This window comes from Poecilia reticulata, chromosome 10 (assembly GCF_904066995.2).
Source record: "Poecilia reticulata chromosome 10, P_reticulata-male-v2, whole genome shotgun sequence".
NCBI lineage: Eukaryota > Metazoa > Chordata > Actinopteri > Cyprinodontiformes > Poeciliidae > Poecilia > Poecilia reticulata.
Genome location: NC_088839.1, coordinates 13,209,614 through 13,233,917, shown reverse-complemented (window position 1 = coordinate 13,233,917; position 24,304 = coordinate 13,209,614). Strand labels below are relative to the sequence as shown.

The 24,304-nt window shown below is 39.6% G+C and overlaps 1 protein-coding gene and 1 long non-coding RNA gene across 9 annotated transcripts in view; both read left to right on the top strand.

Annotated features, from left to right (window-relative positions):
• gria3b (glutamate receptor, ionotropic, AMPA 3b) overlaps positions 1-24,304 on the top strand; it is a 102,042-nt gene that overhangs the window by 15,196 nt on the left and 62,542 nt on the right. For all 8 annotated transcript variants that reach the window (XR_014089471.1, XR_014089470.1, XM_081611916.1 and 5 more), the window contains exon 3: positions 17,608-17,847. Coding sequence is in view for 6 of the 8 variants with exons in the window: in XM_081611916.1 (XP_081468042.1) it covers positions 17,608-17,847 (240 nt within the window). In the remaining 2 variants the exon portion in view is untranslated. The remainder of the gene's footprint in view (positions 1-17,607; positions 17,848-24,304) is intronic.
• On the top strand, positions 11,664-16,605 carry LOC108166648 (uncharacterized). Its single transcript, XR_014089472.1, has 2 exons — positions 11,664-12,543; positions 15,941-16,605. It is a non-coding gene; the product is annotated as an uncharacterized LOC108166648 (long non-coding RNA).

Here is a 24,304-nt window from a genome sequence, read left to right as displayed (position 1 = left end):
TGTGTGCTTTCTGTGCTAAAGGCAGCCAAAACTGAAGCGGCTGTGTTGTGATGAATACAAAGCAACCAACTGGGAGTGTCACGATGTAGTTCTTCAACTTGTAAATATTGGATCACGGTGCGACGGGGGCTTCCAGCTTGCAGCTCTCCATCTGCCGGCTGAGCAGATTGATCTGCACGTTTCTGGCCTGTTTCGAGAGAGCCAGTCGCTGGCTAAGCCCCTGCCAGAGCAGCATGTCTGTGCAGAAACAAGGGCTCCATCATAAGTGATTGCTTGTGACAGTTCACAGTCGCCGGGCCACTGAAGCATCATAACCTTGTGAAGCTAGCGATTGGGCGCTCTACCACAGAGGGAAAGAAGGGAAAAAAAAAAGAGGGGAAAAATATTAGCATATTTCTTGCAGTGGTACAAAGATGCAAATAAGATAGTTGTGCCAGGAATAGCCTCCACGGTTAACGTTGAACGTTATTTCTATAATAAAAGACGTAATCCAAAGCAATGGGGGTAGAATTCATGAGATTCCTGCAACTGTGGCTGCAGCAGGATAAAAAGAAAAAAAAAGAAAAAAAAAGGCTTCGGCGATGTCACAAAGAGGTTTGTTGTTGCCGTGGCTTAAACTGCTAATGATAGAGAAACTGAGATATTCTACGGCGAGGAGGAGGAACAGAACCTGAGCCTTCGAAATCACTGTAGTCGGGTTTGTAAACTGCAGCAAGCTCAGTGAGATTGCTCACTGATTCACGGAGGATGCATGGATTTAATCAATTCTGCATGAATGCTGTAAAGACTAGGACAATATCCAAACAGCCATGAGTAATATGCTTAGAATCTGTTGTAGGGGACTATAAAGCTCCATTTTTGTTTCGACTCGCCTTGCTGCTTGGTCACCGAAGAATCATCATTTGTTTTGAGATGATGTACATGTGGGCAGCCTTGCTTTAGATGTTTGTTTTTTTACTGCTGCTCTCCTGTCCTTAGTGCTCACTGGCCACCCCATCAGAAAGAAAATTAAGTGAACATGATGTGCTTTTTCTACCTTTACCATCCTCTGTTTCTCCCTCTGAAAGTTAATTCAAAGAGGCTGCAGTGGTGTGGCTCTTGTATTTTCACACATGGCTACATAAAACCCGTGGGTGGATGCGCTTAGGCCGCTGTCCGTGTTTGCGTGTCCATGCATGATTGTTGTGATAAAATATTGAAGTTGTCCATCATGCTATAATCAGCCATCCCCTCCCCTAGTTTTATTTGTCATGCCTTTCTTTGTCCTGCAGCAGCTTTATTCCCTTTGACGAGTTCAGATCAGAAAGAAGAACCTCATCTGGACTCGTGACAGACTTAATACGCATCAGCAAGTGAGGGAAAAACGCCACTTGGAGTGGATCCATTCCAAAGGCCTTTGTGGAAATTGTTTCTTGTACGTCAATGGCTTTTTGCCGTCCTAACAGGGCTAGAACACAATGAAAAGCAACACAAGTTCAGTAGCTTTGTGATGGCTGTAAAGGAAGAGAGAGAAGCATGGCGGCGAGATAAAGAGATTAACTTGAGATACTTTTGTTCATTGAGTAAATATGCTCAAAATTATGGGCTGCATTTGTCAAAATGTTCCAGTGAGTATTATAGAAAATATATATTTTGGTCTGCAACCTTTTAGTGCCTTCGACCAAATGGGATTTCTGTTTTGCATCCCCTTGATGTTTCAATGTATTTATTATGTTATGTAAAGAGTTTTTGCTGTCAAGCAGATAATGAAGTAAGGAGAGATTAAAACCTAGAGATTTAACCTAGCATAGAGTTGATTATTAATATATATATATATATATATATATATATATATATATATATATATATATATATATATATATATATATATATATATATATATATACAAAGTAAGTACCGATGATGCTGCTGCTAAACATAATATTAAATATTGCATAAGTGTCTCTGCAATCCATTCAGGTCCATCTTAACTCTCAGGCAACTTGACTGAATAAGGACTGGATGCGGCTTGAGGTGATTTTCAGATCTGTCATGCTCATGCCACAGAGGTTTTTTTTTTACCATTCCTAAAAAATCTGTGGCAACATATGGCTTATCTGCTGATGAAACTCACTATTGAAACATAAGTCAGATAACCAATAGTGTTTCTGGGGAGTACCTGACAGCCTGATGAACTCTTGTTCAACATCATCACTCAAGAACTCTTCAGAGTCTTGTACATTTCTCAAACATCTACTCTGCCATTACTATATATGTTTTTATGATTTTTCCATTGACTTTAAATTTCCCTGCTGGCGGTCATATTTTCTCTGTCTGTTTCCACCTCTGAGCTGTACTGGGATTGATTTTGTGTGTTTTGTATATAAATAAGCCTAAATTTGAAATCATTCTCTTGAGGCCAAAGTTTATAAAAAGTTAGGGGACATTTCAGGGCTTCCAGTTTCTAGGGCTTTGTGTCTAAGTAATGCTTTTTTAGCCTTGGGACTCCCTGTAGCTGAATTAAATATTTACAAGTTATGAACACTTTTGTTCCATGAGAGAACTTAAGTGGTTGTTTAGCAGCCAGCGTGTATTTTTTTTACATCCAAAGTCCATAATGAGCTGTGAAAGCAAGTCATTTTCTACCTTCCTAAAGGTTGTATTTTGCAAATGCCCCTGAAAAAAGCTGTTGCGGTGTCACTTTAGGTCATCAGTTATATTGGTATCCTAACACATCTCAGCAGTCTTTGAGCGCACAGCTGCATTTCTAAAAATAAACCCAATAGTTCAGCAAACCAAGTCAGCCCATGTACATGTTGACAAAAAGCCTTGGGTTAGACAAGCCCATTTATAAGACAAAAACAAGGCGACTGCAAAAATGACAAAACACATTATTTATTTCGAGTAAAAGCTCCATCTTGGAAGCTGATTCACACTTTCAAATTTGGTCCTGTGTGCATCCTGTCATTAGTCGACTGCGGCTGGAAATAAAAAGCTAATCTCAACAAAATATCTGTAGCAGCTATGTTGCATAGAACCTTAATAGTCCCTTTCAGATTTCTTTCCATCAGTACCACGATAGAAAATAATTCATTTATAATAAACACCCACAAAGTTAATTGATTTCCTGGATATTAAGAACGTATGTCCGGGGTGTTGTTTGTACATTTTTAGTTCGTGACTGAATTTGTAATAGGGCAATGTGATAAGTGTAAAATATCCCAGCCTAAGTGACATATCAAGAACATACCTGTAGTTTGATACAGTTTCTTTCTGTTACAAACGTGTTGAAAATAGGAAAGGTTGTTCTCGTAAGCCAGACTACAACTCGATTTTAGGAAACCTACTTTTTTCATGACACTACTTCATAAATGCCTATCAATCAGCACATAAAAGCAAATGAAGATATTAAAATACTTTAAATAAATAATGGTCCAGCATTGCATTTCTCTTCATGAGATGCCATACATGCAAACATCCATGTTTCAAAAACCAAAAGTTGAAATTTAAACCTGCCTAAAACGTCACTTTACAAACATTCTTAATCTGACTTCTGAACGCAACTTAATCCACGTTTCACTCAGCTCTGTATTACAAACGCTTGAATAGGCTGAGATGGTGGTGGCATCAAAACTCTTAGTGGTACACTAACTGGTTAAAAAGTATTTCATTTTGAACCTTGGTGGCACACATGACTTGTGCAACTTTATACACTGCAAATTAACATCCAGTTTCCACTTTATTTGACAAGGCTTTAGGGTTTGGCCATGTTTAAATCCCCACAAAAGATACACAGACAAACCTGGCAAGATATCGTTAGGGTAACACTTATTCTATGCCAGTGAAAATAACTAAACAGATTGATGGAACCATAAAAGTAACATATTTCACAACTAAAAAGGGGTTTCCTCTTATTTTTCACCATAGACCCCTAATTGATGTAAATCACATCTTTGTTTCTGGAGCATCTCTTGTCTATGAGCTGCTGAGTTCAACTAACGCCCCACTACTATTATTCTACATACCGATGTTGTAATTATAGCTTGAAAAAAAAAAGATTGCTTTGAGAAAACAATGTTTTAGTTTGAAGGTAGCGGATATAAAAAAAAAAACACCTCTAATCCTCTTAAGTTACATCTTAGGGATTCAAAGAGCTGGTGATTAGCGGTAAGGTTTATTTTACATTAGTGACCTGCAATACAGCATTTTATTCGCTAATAAAACAAAAACACAACAATATTTTATTCTGTTAGATGTCTGAGTTTGTATAGGTTTTAATATGGGTTTCACTTCGATTCATTTAGTCTGAGAAAATCTTAACAAGCAAGAATGAAATCTGCTTTAAGAGCGTGCCATCGGGGGCGGCGACATGTGAAGAGGTTACATTTCAGTCACTTTGTCACAGGGCCATGTAAGTCCTCTGTTTTCCATTTCAATCTCTCTCCTCCTTTCTAAAGCATTATCATTCAGGAACAGCGCACCGTCTCAGCGAGGGCACTAAAAAGACGGAAAGTGATGTCGGACTCTACATACTTAACCACGCCTGCGCTGAGGCCGAGACAGAAAAAAGGGAAATGTTTAAGTGAGGCCTTCAAGGTTAAACATGCGATCCCATCTACCATCCTCTTTGACTTATTCTGCGATTTATCACAAAGCGACAAATGGCGGGGTAGACAACGGTCCTCTAAGGTTTCTGTTTTAAAATGCAGCCTTGTCACCGGGATTTAGGTTGAAAATTGCTCAGTGACATGTAGCTTGCTTATTTTTTTTATGTGAATGTTGTCAGTGGCAGGATTGATGCATACTTCTTCCTGATTTGATGTCATTGTGCAGTAGACACAATGTTTTAGATGTGAATTTGAGCCTTGATTCATAGCTGCAACAAAAAAAGTTATCCATTAACTTTTGAGCTGATTGTTCAGTAAATAGCACGGTGAAGACTGAAGCCGCTCTGTGACAAATATCAGGCGACGTCTGAATTTTACCGAATGTCGTGCAGCAGGACAGCTGTTGTGACAAACCTCTGTTTATTTCATCAGCATTTCCAGACATATCCTTTGCCATCCTTTGACAGTCTTATTCTAGTAGCTGTTGCTGAACTTTTATGCTGAAGAAACAAACAACTTACCTGACATCTGAGCGTTTGTATAATCGAGTTTGCAAAATGTGGCATGTGTGAATCCTGTACGTCTTTTCAAATTCCACATTTTGAAAAGACGCACAGCAGCCGTCTGGGTGATGTAGGTCAAGTAAAGTAAACAAGAAGCTGCAGCAGCCAATGCAGTCTCTCTCTTTCTCTGTAAATGTCGTTGTAAACTGTAAAAAAAAAAACAAAAAAAAAACTTTTGGTTTAGAAAGAAAGCATCCAGATTTATTAGATGAAAATATTACTTCCACAGCCTGCCAATTATTTACTTAAACAATTTCTCAACATGTATCAAATTTAGACTGAAGTTTGCCTTGCTGCTGGAGAAAAGAAAAAATTGAGAAGCTTTGACTGAATTAAAATATGCAAATAGCACTAGTGTGTACTAGTTTGGAGTGGAAGTCAGTAAACTAGGCAAGTTAGGGACATTTTACCAGCATTTACTTTCATCTTTCTTTCTCCTCAGTCCCATTGCTTTAAATGTTTTTGTTTTTTTTTACATTTTTTTACCTGACAGCTATTCTTCTTATTGGATGAACTGGATTCAAAACAAGTCGGCTGTGTGCAGGACATTGCACAGAAAAAATACCGGCGTGAACCTTTCGCTCAAATCAACAGTCTTACAGCTGAATCAAATATTTCAGTGTCATCTTGTTAAGCTGTTGCTTTAATCTCTTTGATGGGGCTGAGATTTGTTCCCCCTTGCATCTTCTTACTCTCAAAGGCAGCCTTAAGGTGAACTGTCTCTTATGATTCAGCGCAGCTCATCTGCCCCGCCTGCTGTGATGGCAGAGGCCAGCAACACTTCTGACAGCAACAGTTTGAATGTTTGCTGTTTTAGCGTGACACGCTGAACTTCGTCTCACTCCTCGCCTTTTCTCGTGGACCTCGGCGCTCCGCTTCCTCTGATCATTTCTCCTCCACCTCCATAGGTGGTGATTAGCCTGACTCCTGCGACACTCAGAAAAGTATTTGCCCTTAAGCAGTTGTGCCGCTACCCGTATCCCTCGCCCTCGTCCGTGCTCTTCCTCACTTCGTGGATCATTCTCTTCACTTCCTCCACATTCATCTAGAAAGAAGAGGACGCTCTGCGCCTGCAGTGGCGATTGGGAGGATTAGTGGTGTGTGAGGGACTTTGTCACCAGCTTTTCCAGGAAATCCAATTACAGACTATCATAAGCCTTACATGTTTCATACCCTGCTGAATCCTCCTTAAAAATGCACACCGCTGAAACCGGAAAGGTCAGTGTTTAGCCTCCATCCTCAGTGTAAACTGTGATGACAGGTGAGCAGAGTGATCAACTTTGAAGGGATGAGACAAGTTCAGTAGAACTCCCCCCCGCTCCCCCTCTGCATTGCAGCAAATAGTGGACTGCATGAGCCTGCTGAAGAAAAGGTTATTTGCACTCTGTAATAGGATGGGATCTCTGTGTGTGTCATGGCGGAGGTAAAGCGAGGGCCAAAGGGGTGAGGTCTGTTATCTCCTCACACAGATAGTCCTAATTGCATGCGTCAAGGAGATGGCATGCAGAGAATAGGGGCATGCAGAATGTATCAGTGGAGTCTTATGAAACTGATTATTCTGCAGATCAACCACATCGCTTTTGGAGTGGTTTTGTTGTTTTAAATGTTTGAGGTGCACCCTTATTCAAACATCTTCTATTTTTTTTTTTTACTTGCTGTCTGTGTCATGCAGTGTTTTTAGCCATTTTATACAAAGACATTACTATAAGACCACAGAGGGGAAAATATCTGTCTGAAGGAGACGGACTTGAGTCACAGAGTCCCTTGAGGATTGCTCAGCGGACGCCTGTACCTGACTGTACCGGCAAGATGGCAGATGGAGAGGCAAGGAGGCTGACGGCTGAAGGACTGCGAGGCACAAAGCAGGAAAGAGAATAGGAAATGAAGTCTTGTGTGTTGAGATATACATGCACATAGGCTGACCTTTGTGTCTCAATTCCACAGGTCTATTTCGCATTCATGGCACATTTTCTGTCTTTTCCAACTCAAAGTGGGAAAACTTTTGATGTGTCGGGGCATTAATCATGAAAACGAAAGATTTTGACACGCAGACAATCGACAGACCTAATGCTGGAAATTTTATGATACACCTAAAGGAAAAGTGCAAGTGTTTGCCTTTTGCTTAATTCAAGCATGAACCATTTACTGAACAGATTGCTTATAGGACCACAGTGACTCAAAACGAGCATTTGTTCCACATCATTTCTTTTGGAAAAGTGATAAAACACCAGATGAGACATGTTTTTTTTTTTTTAAGTTCAATTAAATAGGCATCTTGATGTTTCTGGCATGACACTGCTATGTTTTTTTTCCTTCATTTTTTTTAGCTCATTTTAAAAGAAAGAAAATAATCAAACTTTGGGCAGAAGGACCAACAAAATGTCTTTGTTTATTTTTATTCTACATTTTATTGATAATCACTGCCAAGAGCTATTTATAATATTACATTATATGCTATCATAAACAATTAATGATGATGATAATGTTGAAAATCTGTACTTTTGCCGATTTACATGCCTGAAAACAAGAGATTATAATATAATTAATTCTGTCTCTCGTCGTGCTTTTTTTGATTCTCATGATACATGTAATGGATAGAAGTACTTTCTTTTCTTCATTCAGCCAAACAGGTAAAAATATATTTAAAAAAAATCTTAAGATAGGAACAAAATTGTAGATAGTGGAAACCAATTTCAAAGCTTTTCTGGCTGTCAGATTTCTACAAATATATGTTATTTCATTTGTTTATTTTGGTGACAAGTTAATTTGGCTAAAAACGACACAAAATTACGTAGAAGTTGCCCAAAGTACGTTGTAAGTTTCTTTCAACTTTGACAGTAACTATTCCTTCATGTTTTCTGGGCAAAGAAACTGCAGCTTGAAAGCATTACCAGGCCAGACTCTATTGTCCAATATACAGTCACCAGGCAAGCACTTGCATATATGCAAAAAAAATTAATAAATAAAAAATGCAGACACAGATGTGAATACACCAGTGACTTGCTTGTGCTTGTTTTCCAACCCAAACAGCAGATGAGGCACCGAGCTCTGGGAATTCACAACCTGGCAGCTTGAACATGGGGCAGATGTCAAATCCAGAGTTTCTTGTACGGAGTCAGAGCTTCTGTGAAAAGCAAAGTGAATTTTAGATGCGATCACCTGCAAAACATCTGCTGGCTTTGATTTTATGTTTATTACCAAAAGTCCAAAGAACAGCGATTTCTAACCATTAATTGTCGGAATTTAGGCAAGACAAAAAAAAAAAAAAGATCAGAAAGTGACCTAAGCACAACACTTTTGGATTTTGGATAAAATGTTTGAGTCCAGCCTCCTGCCTGATCCTAACCTATAGATGCGTATCAGACTGTGCATTGTGTGTTTATATGCATGTTGTAAATTTGGCTCTACTTAGAGTAGTTAGTATAACTAGAAAAAAAAAAGTAAAAATATAAAAATAAAAAATAAAATATACAAACACTGCCGACCATGATACATAAAGTCACTATGCTGAATTAAATTAAAAGGAGTTAGTAGGGATTTTGAAAGACAAACATGGCCACAGCATCACAAGTCCTCCACCTTACTTAAGATTGTTAAAATTATAAACATGTTTTCTTACAGAACTGCCCCACAGCATGTTGCTGCCACCACCATGTGTAAAGTTATTATAGTGTGATAGGCTCTGCAGTGATCGTCCATACTGTAACATTTCTGGACATATTTGACTTTGCAAGTAAAAGAGATGGATTATGCAATCAAAGATAGAACTCAGCTTTGCCATACTTTTTTAAATTATAATATTGTGTGACATTTATCCAAAGGCATAATTCATTTGACCTTAATCAATGCTAAATATAAGTGTCATCATAATCACAAATTGTTATGTCCCTGAAAGGTACAAGATAATAAAAGCTAAGCTATTCTTTATTCTTAACATTCCCACATTTTGTCCTGGCCTTTGCGCTGGTGTGATTTTTTTGCAGATCAGATAATTCAAAGTTGATTCAGCAGGACTAGGAACAGCTTGCCTTTATCATCTCACGGCATCGTGGCCGTTGAGTACTTCTTGAATCTGGGTCTGCCATTTGAGTTAACAGTTTGAAGCACTTCATGTCTCTGTATGACAAGAGCTGATGCAATCCCCTTGGGCACTTACAAGAGATCTCCTTGTGACAGCGGTCCTCCTTCAGTTCAGAGCAGCAATGGCGGGCCCTGATGTAGGCGAGTTAGATGGGAGCAGCGGGGAGAGTGGGAGAAACCGGCAGTGAGGAGGACCAGAGGGAGAAAGAGACTGAGACGTTGGCAGAAAATGGAGGAAACGTGAGAAAGGAAGGAGCTGAGCCAAAGAGGGAAAGTGAGAACGTGGATTTTGTGGCGAGAAACACAGCTAATGCCATACAATCATCGTTGACATTAACCATTCCTGGCTCCAGTACCAAAGCCTCTTTTGTGCCAGAGAGAGCATTGAGGCCCAATTACCATGAGCCTGTGGAAAGTTATACATTTTTGAAATGATTGCCATTATTTAATTCGTAATCTGTTTCATGAATAAGCCCAGAGTGCCAGGAAGACGTCACATTTCCCTCTGAACTGGCACAGCAGGTCAGCCATCTTAAGTGATGCATTGGAAATGTAACATCCCCGTACGCTACCGAGTGTCCTGATTATAGAAGGGAATGAGGGCGGCACACTGTGTGTTTGACCAGTGAACTGGAGATGGGATGCATGGTTTCCTGCTGCAGGAAGAGGGGGGGAGGAGAGCCACACTTAGCTGCAGAGAAAGAAGAGAGGAAAAAAATAGGATTAAGGAGAACAGAAAAGAGAAGGAGCAGATGAGAGGGATATGTGGTGTGTTGTTTACCACTCAGTCAAAAACAAGCCTCTGTAATGACTTTGTCTGCATGCACATGGTTGTCCGACCTAAATAAAATTAGCCTTATTGAAATTCCAGGTGATGCTCCCGGAATCACATTAGCCGATACATAACTTCTTCAGAGTTGGAGAGCAACTCGGCTGCCTTTATTTCCAGCCGGAGCGTAACATTTATTTCATTCCTATTTAATTGCTAAGAGATGAAACTTGAGGCCAGGGCATTTCTGCACAGCGCCTTCTGCTCCACCACACCGCGCTGCTCAATTTTTTTTTTTTTTTTGTTTCTGCCGAAGTCCGGCGTGAATCTGCGCTCCACTGATGGGAGCCGAGCGATATTATGGGGGAAACAATCTGAGAGAGGGAGAAAAGTGAGAGGCACTCAGGTGGAGAGAAAGACTGCCAGGCCTGAAGAGGATGTGTGCTTTGGGGGATGACCAGATGGCCAAAAGACAGGAGAGAAAAAAATAAGAGGTCAAATTGGGATGCGAGGGTAAAGAAGACGAGACAAGAGGGAGATGCTGAAGTGATGGAAGAGAAGGAGGGTCAGTGCAGCAGAGGAGGACAACTCTGTTATAAAGTGTTAAACAGTGTACATTTCGGAGCATAATAATTCTGATCCATGCTTTTATTTGCTTTAAATATGATAATACAATATGATTATACATATACATATAATACATTACTCAGGGGTTTTGTTTTCGTATTAATGAAAGAAGTTTCTGTTCTAGTTCAGTCTTACTTCCTATGTTCTTCTATACATTCACATTAGTAGGAAATAAGTGATGCAGCAAATGAATGTAACAACAAAAAGGTACAAAGTTTTCAAATAATAAAAAGCAACCCTTGTTCTCTTTTTTTTTCTTACAAGTATTCACGGTTTTAATAGCCAGCACTTTATCTTTTCCCACTAGCACCGAGTAAAAGCAAATTGGTCATCTTTATTTCCGTGCGCCGGTTTTTTAAAATTAAGCCCACCAGCTTAAGGAAGATTAATTGCTGATTAGATCACATTTTTCAGTATTTAATCGAGATCAGTATCCCTCTTGCTGGTGAAAGTAATGCTACAAAATTACACAGTAAAATTACCTGCTCATACATTCATTGAGATTATCTGTGTGCTACTTCTGGCACCAAAATGAATAGTGTTTTGTATGAGTTTTAATTAAAATGCCGTAGCTAGTCACGTCTACAAAAATGACTAGCTTTGCTTTTTACAACCTGTCGAAGCACAAAACCGTTTAGGGATTATCAATACATGACTTTAAGATTAAATTAACATTACATTTTCAAGAATCTCAAGAACAGCACTAATATCTAATGCACTTTAGATCTCCGATTTTCTAAACAAGAAATTTATAAAACATTTGAATTGCCTTGCAAGCGTATTCATAACCATTAAACTTTTCACTTTTTTTTTCAAGTAATAACTGCAAAATTCACTGCATTGCTTTGGGATATTTCTGTACTAAACCAACATAAATACACTGTAAATGTGTTACAACAAAATTGAAAAATTGAAGAAAAAGGATACATAGCTTTTAAAATATTTTGTAAATAAAAAAATGTGAAAAGTGTGGCAACTTCTCCACAACTTTGTGTTTGACCTATTTGCTTTGGTCCTTGGTGTTTATGATGCTTTTTGCTAATGTTCTCTAAGAAATTTTTGAAGCTTTTTCAGAACAACTAGATCACTAAGACTAAATTACAGATGCACTTTATTTGTGATCTCTGAAGATGGTAGGTTGTACTGGATTTTATTTATTGGCATCAGAGTAGATGGTGCTCAATACAAATGTACACCACAGTTTGTGGATTTTTATTTTGTATCTTTTTTTTTTCCACTTCACCATTATGAATGAATTTGGGAAGGTCTATGACATCTCAATACAGTTTGTAGATGTAACTGGATAAAACTGAAAAATATTTTAAGGTAGGAATACTTTTTCATTATGTATAACAATCTAGCAAAGGTGTAGGTTATAGTAATTACAGTAGAAATGTGAGGCTGTTAAAATATTTTGTGACTAAAGAAGATGGTTATGGAGAAATGCACGAGCGGCTTTTTTTAATTATTATTTTTACTTGGAAAAAAATACTAACCAGACCTTGCCTGTGTGTGGATAGATCGATTATGCAATAATATTAACAGAAAATGGTTTAGAAATGCTAGAATACAACATGTTTCACAACAAAACGTATTTGAACCACTTTGGGGTTGTTTGACATTTAGAAACTCTAATTTTCTAGCTGTACCTGAATGTGTCATGCACGGTTGTTGGGAAACCTTCCCCCCAACCCCGCATCTCATTAGCGGAGATTCCTCAGACGCTGCAGGTAGCCGTATGACGTCACGTCCGCTAACTTGTTTCTGGTACCCTAGCAGTGTTGTTGTTTCAGGTGAGTAATTCAGCTAAATGCAGAGTGAGGTACTGCTTTTTAAAGATGCATTACTTTTTGCCCCCGTCTTTTTTCTCCACTGAGGCTGCATGAGAAACCGTAATGTTCACAGAAAGCCGAGTTGAGTGAGTCCTCCATTTATTTTTGTGTCGTTTTTTTAAGTTGCTTTGGAGAGCGTTCGGCACAAATACGGTCCATAACTTACCAACAGGATTGAGCGAGGGGAGAGCCATAGAAAGTCAAATGTAACAACTCTAAATTCAGTTTCCCTAAATAAAGAGCAACCTTCCTCTTTTTGTCGCATCCAACTAGAAAAGAAATGACATAACCTCCTCTACGAAAGTCCATAATCCCATAAAGCGTTACTCAGCGTAGATCATGACCTGCACACCTTCTGTCAGGACTGAGATAAATTAACATTACATTAACTCAGCCTGTTGGGTAATAATTCAGACCTGGAGGAATTACAGTGCTAAAGATACAAGACCATCAGGTTAAAACCCACATAAAGCATAAACAATTTACTATCCGTTTCTTGTGCGACATAAAAATAAACTACTGGTAGCTATCATAGACTAATCTGGAATAATTCTCTTTTTATAGGTAACCACCCGAGCCATCAACCTGATTACCTGATTAAAAATCCAACACCTTTCAGCTTCTTGTGTGGTCTAATTTCTAGACATCACCAGAAACCAGCTTGCATCTCCTAAAAGCTGCAAATAGGTCCTGTTAGCAAATCGGTCACAGAAGAAAGCTGTAAATCAGACTAACAAAAACTTAGTATTGCTGATTGTTTCCATGAGTTGGATACTTTGAAGACAAGAATGGATTAACATCACTACAAATGAGAAAAGATTGATGGTTTTCTGCAGACATGTGGTTTTCACTCTGGGGTGTCAGCGTGAGCTCCACCCAAAGGCTGCGCTGTAAAAACATCAAAGGCAACAACAATAACCAAACATGAGAGAAGTAGAGAATTATAGTTTTACTTTATGCATTTTAAAACATGACAAAGGCAGATCTTTAATGATCAACTGCTAACACACGGGCAGTCATTGCATGCTATGATAATGGTACATTTGGAATATATTGCAATTGCTGCTGAAAGTGATATTACAAATAGACTTCACAAATCTCAAATCATGTTCAAGTTATTTTCAGTGTAAGCCTATTTAGGTAATGACTGAAATGGCAAAATGTTTAATATTTTGAGCAAGGTGTGGTGAAATGCACTCGAAGCATCAGTCTGTTATCATTGGGGCAAATCATTAGCTTCTAATCAGGCACTAACTTCAACATTATCAGGCACCTGCATTGCAAAACAATATCGTTATTACTTTTTTGAGGTGCTTACACTGTGCATTAAATAGGGAGCGCCCATTCCCATTGACTGGACATACAATTAAGCAGTTGAAAACTAGCTCCGGGGCCAATGACAGATAACTTATCTTGCGTCATGTCTCTCTGCCAAGCCATGCTTCTCTTGGCAGAAAGCCATTGCCCACATCAAGCCGCCTCAGCTGGATGAAGGATGCATTTTTTTATTTTCATTTCCATCCATGCACCTGCTTGTTTGTTAGTTAGCAAAAGCAGCAAAGCCCTGAAGACGGCCGTTTATATGTTTGCTTTTAACTGGAACTTGTCCAGTAGTGATTGAGAGAGAAAAAACAAGAGCCTTCTGCACCAAGCTTAAAGTGCTCTACTAAAAATCAATATCGCTGCTCCCGTTAATTGTATGTAGTGGTAGAATAACTCTAGCGGGGTCTATAGCGCAACATATACACATTGCTACAACAACAAGCCCCCTGGTGCTGTATAAGCAGGCACAATTGATGTTCATTAAGGCTGACTCCAAAGGCGGAGGTGCGGCGGCAGATTCTGAAGACAAGATTGTTTACTACCTTCAGCAATAGTTAGGTATGGGTTGCGTAAAAGGAGGAGAGGGTGCAGGCATGTCTTTTGGAAAGAAAACGACCGGAGTTAAGCCCGCAAAACAAAAGCAGAATGCGTCTGTGCAAATGTCACCTCTGTGAGACAATCTTTATTGAGCTCAGATTATTCAAGATTGCATTGTTCTTGGAATCACAGCAGCCCCCCAAAACATTTCCACTAGAATAAGTGCGTCTCAGAGAGGGGTTTCAAAGGGTTTCAACAGGGGATTATTTGGTAACGACGTCTGGGCTTGCTCAAAGGTTAACCCTAAAAGCACAGGACAGCTTCAGCCGAGATAAAGGAGCTGCTGGATCTAGACCCGTAGGACAGGTCTTATGTCAGTGCTCGCCCAAATTAAGAGGAAGTGCAGAGGAAGACGGGTTTCGACTGGGGCTGCAACTCTCACTGGCTCCCGTTCACTTTGGGAGATTGTCCCTCTCACCCTGCAGCCCTTACCCACAATGCCGCAGTCCGGTTGTTGATTCACTTATCAAGAAGCTTTGTTGTGTGTGCGTGTGTGAGAAAGAGAGAGAAAGACAGAGATCCGGAATACTTTGGAAGAGGTCCTTGTCTGAGCAAAGATGGGAAGGGAACGTAATTAAAGCAGATGAGGCAAATCACACCAGTGACGAGATCTCTCATTCGCACAGCAACTCTGCTTAAGAGCCAAATATCTGAGCACCATCATGTTGTTCTTTGAGCATCAGAGGGGGGTTGCACATTCAATCACAAAGGCTGAAAACCCCCACGGGGAGAGAATAAAGAAGTATCGTCAGCCTGATTAGAGGGCATAAAATAAGAACTGTCACCTCTGTGACTGTTTGTTACTAACACCCCCCTATTTAAGGCAGGAGTCGAAGCGATATCTCACAGCGTAGCCTAACTGAATATCCATCAGGGAATCGGAAACAAATATTTGAAACAGCCATCAAACAGGATTGGATGAAGCCGTCCTCCCCCCAGACCCCCCCCCGTCAACTGAACTGCTGAACTGTAATATTCAAAGTGTTTAAGAGTGATGAGAATGCTTGATTACCCAGCGGGAAAACTGGAGAGTCAATCAGAATATGTTTATGATCGAGCAGGCAACCAAAACACACCTGTAGCTTTTAATATTAGTTTACACCTTAATGGCTGCTGACTTAATGGAAGCCGTTCAAGCCTAGCAATTTATGTTGTCTCACTAGAGTGCAAGATGAATACGCAAACCATTTTTTTTGTGGTCTCTGAAGAAATGCCAGAAGATCTTTCTGATGAAGAAAATGGATCATTTTACTGAGCTGCACAATTCCGGGATTGTCTTGAATTTTTTTTCCAGACGTCAAAACTAATAAAATATTTGTTATGCTCACTCTGAAAGTAAATACACAATTAAGCATCGTTTTTTTTTGTTGTTGTTTTTTACTTTTTAGGGATTTTTGTTTTTTTCCAAACTCATTTGGCCTGTGTAACAAAAAGAAGAAAAAGAAAAGCTATTTTGAATTTGATGACACTTGTTACATTAAACACGTGCCACAACCTGCCACAACTGAAAGCTATTATTTACGAGACTGCTGAAAGTGTGTGTTTTTTTTCTTTTTACTGGAGGTGAAAAGGTTTGACGTTCGCAGCTCTTTTGGAGGGAGCCGACTGAAGCGGGGACAGGAAGCAGCAGCGCTCACAGCTGCTGTGAATACTGCAGTGACTTGTTCACTTTGGATGAGGGAGCAGAGAGATAACTGCTGGGAGCTTGGAGCTGGAGCTGGAAGCTTTCACTGAATGTTGTGACGTTTCTATCCGCTGCCTGCCACTTTCCCAACATACAAGCTGCAGCCTTTATCAACAGATCCTGTGGGAAAGCGGGCTGTCTCTTTGGACGCAGTGCACTGATTTGGACGTCACCAGATGACTTTTGACCTCAGTTTTCTATACACCAGTGCTTGAAATTGCATTGCGCATTTAAACATTTAAGAAATTGTTTTGTTATTTTTTTTTTATTTTTATGAAATGACCTAAAGTTTTCTATCTTTTTATGCTTACAGAATTCACTTACAAATGTGAATCTTCAAAACTATATTGCATTCTCTTAGAGTGACAGTTTGGTGCTGTCATTTCCAGGCTGATTTATGAAATGTTTTATTCATCAAACGGTCGTCGTGAGTTTTTAGTCTTTTCAGCCAAGATTCTTCAAGTCCTTGCGGTGTAATGATGAATGCTTTCTTTAGAAAATCTCATAAAGTAAAAATGAAAATAAAATCAGATATTACTCATCATATTGATATCATCTGTAGCACTGATTCTTGTTTAATTACAAAAAGGTTTGTCGGCACTCTTTAGGGATTATAATGCTCTGCAAAAAAAGTATTCTCAATTTTCTGTGTGTCACATTTTTCAATAGCCACATGTTTCATTTTATAGTACAGGAATTTCATGTGATAATTCCCTGTTTTTAGTTCTCTTTTCTGTGGCCAGCAACAAAAAGACATTATGACAAACCCATATCCGTTTTTAGAGTAGGGAGGGAGTGTTTATCACTATGTGCAGCATTTGTTTTTGTTTTTTGCCACATATGCTATGTTGAATTAAGACCAAAACAGTAAAACTTTTGTTAGCTATTAAGCCATAATGTTTCCACTTTTAGAAAGTGAAGGAAGCAGTGTTTTCTCACATGAGCCTGCTCTAAATGTCATTCTCTGAGGCTTTCACAAAACAGTTCTTCTGAGAATGAACTACAGGCAATCTCTATTCACTAAATGGTGAATTTTATTTGTGGTCGCAAAGTAAAGGGGATTACAAATGTGCAACACTTTTTTTTAAAATCAAAAATGTTGAAAATAATTTTCCATCTGCTTTGTAATTATGTACTACTTTGTATTGGTCTGTCACATAAATTTCCAATATAACATGTTGAAATTTGTGATTGGGATGTGAGAAATGATCAAAAAAAAAAAAACATCGAGGCATAAATACTCTCTCAAGACGCTGTAGATTGTCACATGCATCCTGAAAGCCATTAAAAATAAAATAAGGAAAATGTCACAGCTTGATGCTGTGAGCGTCTACATTTGTGTGTTTATTTACTTCCATTCTTTTCATTAGTCGTCTCTGAGTTATCAATCGCACAAAGAGCATTTACATGCAGATGATCCCTTTTTTTTCAGTCTGCTGTGTGTTTGCCACATAAAGAACGATTCCAGCCTGAAGTGACGACGCTCAAGCTCACAAAAGTGAAAACTTGCTGACGCGTGTCCTCTTGCACTTTGCTGTCCCTGCAGTTTGCTCGCAGTTCTCCCGCGGGGTGTACGCCATCTTCGGATTCTACGACAAGAAGTCCATGAACACCTTGACCTCCTTCTGCGGCGCTCTGCACACCTCCTTTGTCACGCCCAGTTACCCCACCGATAACGAGGTGCAGTTTGTCATCCAGATGCGGCCGACCCTGAGGGGCGCTGTGCTCAGCCTGCTCTCCTACTACAAGTGGCAGAAGTTTGTTTACCTCTACGACACCGATCGAGGTAAGTTGAAGAGTTTTGAGCCGGGAATTGCAGCGGAGAACTGAGTTGCAGTGACTCCATAAAGCTTGCGTGTAGCAGGATAATGGAAGTTTAAATTTGCTCTGTAATACCCCATGGGAGCCTTATGAAGAGTTGCACTGTTATAACTCTCTAATAGAATATTTTGGTGTTATGAAAATATGAAATGCATTCACTTGCAAAGCATCGCCCTTGTAATACTCTACCCCTCTAAAAGCAATAGCACTTTTATGAGCTATAGCGTTTGATTCCATCCAACAGTTGACTGGTTGATGCCAGTTAATCTCCTCTTTAATCGTGTTGTTGATATTGGCTCGTCTTTCAACTGAAATGAGGATGTCACAGCTGCTACTAAAGTGTTTCCAACCGAAGTCAGACTCTCCTGCGGCCTGCGGGAGCCGTTCGTTGTGTTGCTTCAATGGGGGTCTCTGTGCAAGTCCCCAGATTGCCTTGCATTGTGGATGCTGTGTACATGACAACCTGTCAACACAGGAAAGTGTTAATTTCTTGGATTTCTAATGTCAGGCGGGGAAATGAGCTCATTATCTCTCAGTAGAAAAGCGATCCTCTCCTCCTACCGTAGCTTCAATTTGTTCAAACATCACCTTGCCGGGGGGAGAGGGAGATTTCCAGGAGATGACAGACGAAGTCAAAATATCTGTTCCTCTTTGTAGGCGTGCCAGAAACGGTGTTTTCCTGGGAACGTGCATTGTGAATTGGGGTTGCTATATTTAGTAATTATAGAGAAAAGCCCTGACCAGCAGATCCAGTGCTGTGAAAAAGGATTTATCCTCTACAGATGTATTCTTTTAGCTTTTTTTGTCGCACGTTTTAAGACCATGAAGACGTTTTCATCAACAGTTTAAAATAAATTTAAACACAAGGAGATAATATTTTAAGACCTCTAGGCCTTATTTATGTTGTCATAGATGTTATTTTTGAACATTTTGTTGATTGTACAGATCTGGCAGCTTTAGTGAAATTGAACTTAGTTTTCCTAAAGGAATAAAAACGAAAACAATTTTTTTTAGCCACAGTAAACAAGTTAACAAGAAGGTGATTACTTTTTCACATGGTGCTAGGCTAGTTAGGACGGTTGCATTTGATATATATATAAAACTATCATTTTAATCATTGCTTTTTTGTATTTCCTTGAGTTATCCTTGCCTCATAACACAATATTTAGGTTTAATAAAAGGCAAGAATGGAAAACACAGAGGCAAATGTTTCAATTTTATGCAACCGTTTAATCCCAGCCACATTTCTCTTCCGCATTCTGCCTCCTTACTTGGATCTTTTGAGGTCCAGTCTCACGTTCCCACCTTTATCTAAATTCAGGTTTGAGGCAGAGTATGAAGTGGGTTTTCATGCGGAGTCCTCTCTTCCTGGGTCTCCAGGCCTGTACGGTCCACAGCTAAGGGCCTTAATCCTCTGCACAGCCTGTAGATAATATGTGGTTAATTAGGGTCACTCTGACTAGGACACTCGTTGGATCTCCCCTGCGGATGCAAGCAACCCACATGTCCTTCAGAACAACTAATACTGCTCAGCCCCTGTGCTTCTGTTTTTTAAATTTTTTTTATTTATTTTACTTTCTGTAGTGTCTGAAACTTTCTGGGATAGAGCTGGAGTCATATCAGAGGAAAATGGCCTGAAATTCAACACTGCAGGAAGTATTGGAAAGATGGAGAGCTAGTGATGACAAATGGACATGGTCTTTTAAAAAAAAACAACCAAAATGGCAAAAGGGGGCAACAGAGGGAGGTAAAACAAGAAAAGAAACAAACAGGAAGCAAACACCAATTCAGTCCGGCAATTAAAGCAACAGCAGGCGCCTGTGATTTACAGCCTGTTACCTGTGTACAGACAATTCCCAGCGTAGAGCACATCCGCGTGCTGAGGCGCATGCCAAGCCACTTTTGCCTCTCTGCTTACAGCCAGCGGTGTAAAACGATCCCTTATTAGTGGGAGGACATTGGCCCCAGGAGGGGATTAAAGTCGTTTATTGATGCACTTCATCCAGCACTTTGGGGGGCTTTGACACTTGGCTCATCAAGCAGACAGATGTGTCAGAGAGCCTCTACCTTTGCTTATCAGGTAGTGCAGCTCCCCTGGCATCGTGGACACTGACTGCTGGCCAAAGCAAGAAAGGAGTGACGGGGGGGAAGCTGCTTTCAAGGGTGCATGTTTTCCTTTTAGACTCGCTCTGAAGGAAGGGGAAAACTGGCAGACAATTCAATACGTTGCAAGTAAAGTCTTTCAAATGATTTTCATCTATTATTCTGATCAGATTTTTCATGACGACATTATCTACACACTCAAAGAGATGAGATGTGCACTTTGATCCACAACGGACAAATTCTAGTTTTTTTCAGTCAAATGTTGACTTGGTTTGATAAACTAAAACAAAAATAAAACAAAAATCTTAGGGAAAGGGCAAGATTAAAAAAAACCCTGTCTATTATTCTATTTCTCTGCGTCTGTATTTTAAACTTAAATGGTTTTAAGGGTTAAATTATATAAAGCAAAACATTTAAATCTGGTTAAAACACAGAATCCATATTGATCAGTGTACAACACTTATGTTTTACATATTTGGGACACTTGTGACCTTTATTGAACAGTCACTTTGTTTTTTAAAGAAACAGGGTAGAGTTGTAAGAAACTGAAGACATGTAGCAAGTGTCCTGAGACCGGGAATCGTAAAGTGCAACAATCTCTTAACAATTCTGTTTTCAAAGCTTTGTTGAGATTTTTTTAATTTGCTCTGTGATTCTTTTCAAACCTGTTCAAAGCATCATTGCTTCCAATAAAACCGTCCAAAGATAAAACCTAGAAGTCTGTCATGTCTTGGCCAACCAAATAAAGGAAGACCCCCTGGAAACTTTACCCTTCCTAAAAAAAAAGAGTGACAAAAACATTTTTTACTGTTTTATTATCATTTAAATCACAACATTCTTCCCATATGCATTGACCACCACCTTCTTTGCCATTTCATTGACTTCCCCACATTGTATTTTTTCTGTTTTTTTTTCTGCTCTTAAAGAGCTCCGTATGGTCGGGCCGACTTGCGGAAATTGGTTCTCAAGGTTGCAGTTGCATGATAAAAATCGCATCATTTTGTTCTCGGCCTCATATCGTCTGTCCCATCTTGTCACAACCCTCCTAGCAAACTTTTCGTTCTCTGCATGCACAGCTATTGTGTGAATGATCTGAATTTTGTGGCCGTGTTCGTTTATGCGCAAAACAGCCTTGACTGCTCACCTGCCAGAAGCTTTGTCAGCCTGCTGAGAGCAGGATGACAATTTTCTGAGGCAATGTACCGTCGGCCCAAAACACCGAGCTCCGCCCGCTCGGTTCTGGTCCTGTGCAGCAGGAGAACGTCCTACTGATGCCTTCTGTTCTTATTTTTTCCCACAACATGGAAAATAAAATGAGACACTGCAGCTTGTCAATGACTATTTCCTCTTCTTCTGAATTTGTGAACTTCTAATAGTTGTTCCTCTCTGCTATGATTGCTGTGTTTAGTATTTAGCTGTAAATCACACAAAACACCATGATGTTGCAGTGGGAGAGGTTTCACAGGAACTCAGCTAGGTGTGTCTTGTGGCCCTTTAAGGGTGTGAGCAAAAACCAACGTCCTGTACGTGATCGCTTGTTGACTGTTTGATTCTGACCCGACCTTATTCATGTGTTAGTGGCTGCGTAAAAGTTTCTTTCTTACCTGTTTAGGTGACATTTTCTCCAGGTAAAACATACAATCATCACATTTTAGATGCCATCTTGAATCAAACTACACCTGACAATAATTTAGCAACAAAATGAAGGTTTTATGTAAGAACTTTGCCCTGCTGAAAATGTGAGACTGCACGACTTTAGTTTATTGCCAGGCAGTTTTGTTTTGGTGTTTTGTTTGTCTGATGGAAACACGGCTTTTGCTTATTCTTTCAAAATGTTTCTTGAAAAATTAAATTAGGGAGACGTGTTTAGAAAAATAATTTCCATGTACAAGATCGTCAGAGGGGACAGAGGTGAAAACAACAATAAAAGCTAAATATAACACAGTCCCTTTTCATGAGAGGCTGCATTTATGATGTGCTGAACACAGGCATTGGGTTAAATAAATAAATAAATAAATGAGAATTGCAAATGACCCTGTGCTCGGAATGTGCAACACTAATCACCTGTTGAAATATATTTTCCCTTTTGCTTTCTAATTTGTGTTTGATAAAAGATTTGATCATCCACAACACTGGCAGCAACTTTGCAATTATTTTCCAAACTCTCCTATTAGAGAGAAAAATACAGAGAGGGAAAAACAGCTGAGTAGTACCAAGAGGTTTTTATTCAGTCGATAAAAAAGATTAATTACAGCCACACTATTCATTTAGCACTGTTATTGGACAGGCAAAAAAATGCTTTTAGCCCTCTGTGCCGTGCTTTCAGTCAGAGAGCGATGTCCATACGCTTCAGGCTCACAAGTATTGGAGAAAAATGATGGGAAATTTGTATCCTAAATGCCAATATGCGGCAGCCGTTTGAAAGCAGATGTCGCAATGGAAGAGCAGCAGCTGAAGCAAATGGAGCTTGCGCAGGCGGTGTTACACCGTCATAATAAGTGACTGCTCTCCTCTTATCTGTGGTAATAAATTGACAACCTTCCTTATGTGTGCATGTTAATATGCATGTGGATAGAGAGAGATGAAAGAGCCAAAGCAACTATCACCACCCTCTTCTTTGATTAATATCTGAACGAATAAGCAGAAGGAAACTCTTCACACACACACACACACACACGCGCGCACACACACACACACACACACACACACACACACACACACACGCACACACACACACACACACACACACGCGCACACGCACACACACACACACACACTCTCTCTACAGATATCCCTGTGAAGGGGAACGCTATTGCCCTGCTCTTACAGTGTGCATCATCATATTTCCCCTTAAAAACTGGAGCGATATGGGATGATCGGGTGAAGGTAGATGGATCCTGCCCTTTCTGTTTTTGCGGTCAGGTATGGGCAGATAATTGCCAGGTCTGTGCAGCAGAGACAGACGATTACAGGCTTTATTGTCTCTCCCAGGCACAATCAACCCTGATTCAGCAATCTCACCTTTTCTTGATTTATGAGTCACTCTCCCTCATTCTTTCCTCCCCCCCATTCTTCTTCTTTATGTGCTTTTAGCTTTCACTTATGTCTTCTCCCCCCCAAGTGTATGTCTTTGTGTTCACTCTGATTGTTGTTGCACAGCAGTCACAACCTTTCCTTCCTCGACGGCAGCAAAGTGCTTGGAAAAAGATGAATTGCTGTACAAATCACAAGGGGTCAGAGAATGTGCCGTTTGTTTGACGTCCAAAAACAAATTTGAATTTTCCGGATCACTTAATGTGAATATCAGCATCGCACAGCTCATAGTAATTTTTTGGAGGAAGCGGTGCTGAGGTTTTTAAAGCACTTCTTGCACTGAACATTTTGACAACATTTGTCTTTGCCTCAGCTGCATCCAACTCATTAACTGTCTGTTAAGCTACTACTTACCATAAAACAGGGTCTTTTGTTAACTTCTTAAAGATGTCTTTAACATTCAGCCCCATGCACAAACTCATAATCCTAATCCAACAGCTGCTTATTGGTACAATTAAACTTAACTTAAAGAGCTTTGACTTTACTAGGCAAACAAGTTGCAATACAAGAAAAACATTATTTAAAAGTCTGTCTTCAGGATAGATTCACAAATGAGAAAGAGCCAGGTGGATGTCTGTGTGTACTCATCGTAGGCACTCCATATTGATTTGGGGCGCTTTTTTTGTTCATAACATCAAATAAAATCCCAATTTGCCCACCTCAGATTAGTGAGGTTAGTGCCATGCAGCGAGAGTGCGCTGAACCAAAAATCTGCACCTAAAAGCTCAGGTGAAATTTCTGACTGTCTGCCTGGACAAACCAAATGTTTTTCAGGTGAAACGTTTTGGCATAAATCAAGATGAAAGTGTGCTAATTTGACTGTGATAATTGAGATGTAAGTTTAGAGAAGTCAAAATAAGTATCATGATGTGATGCTGACTTCTTGAAGATGTGCAACTCTTAAAAGAAGAGCATCATTCAAGTGCATGATTTGTGCAAAAACATCTACACAGATTTTCAATTTACTTTAAAACATAATTCTTTACATGGCATGTTACTTTAAAACATGCCATGTAAAACATAATTTTACATAATTTAAAATAATTTTTCTTCTTATATTCTGTCATGAAAACGTTCCTCCATTTCTAAAAAAGACCTTTCAAAGACATTTTCCTGATGAAAAAAACCATCTTTTTCAAAATGTGGGGCAAATGGCTGGAAACATTCAAACAGATGGATCCCTGCTTGGATAGTATTTGTGTCACTCTGAGCATTCACTGAACCTA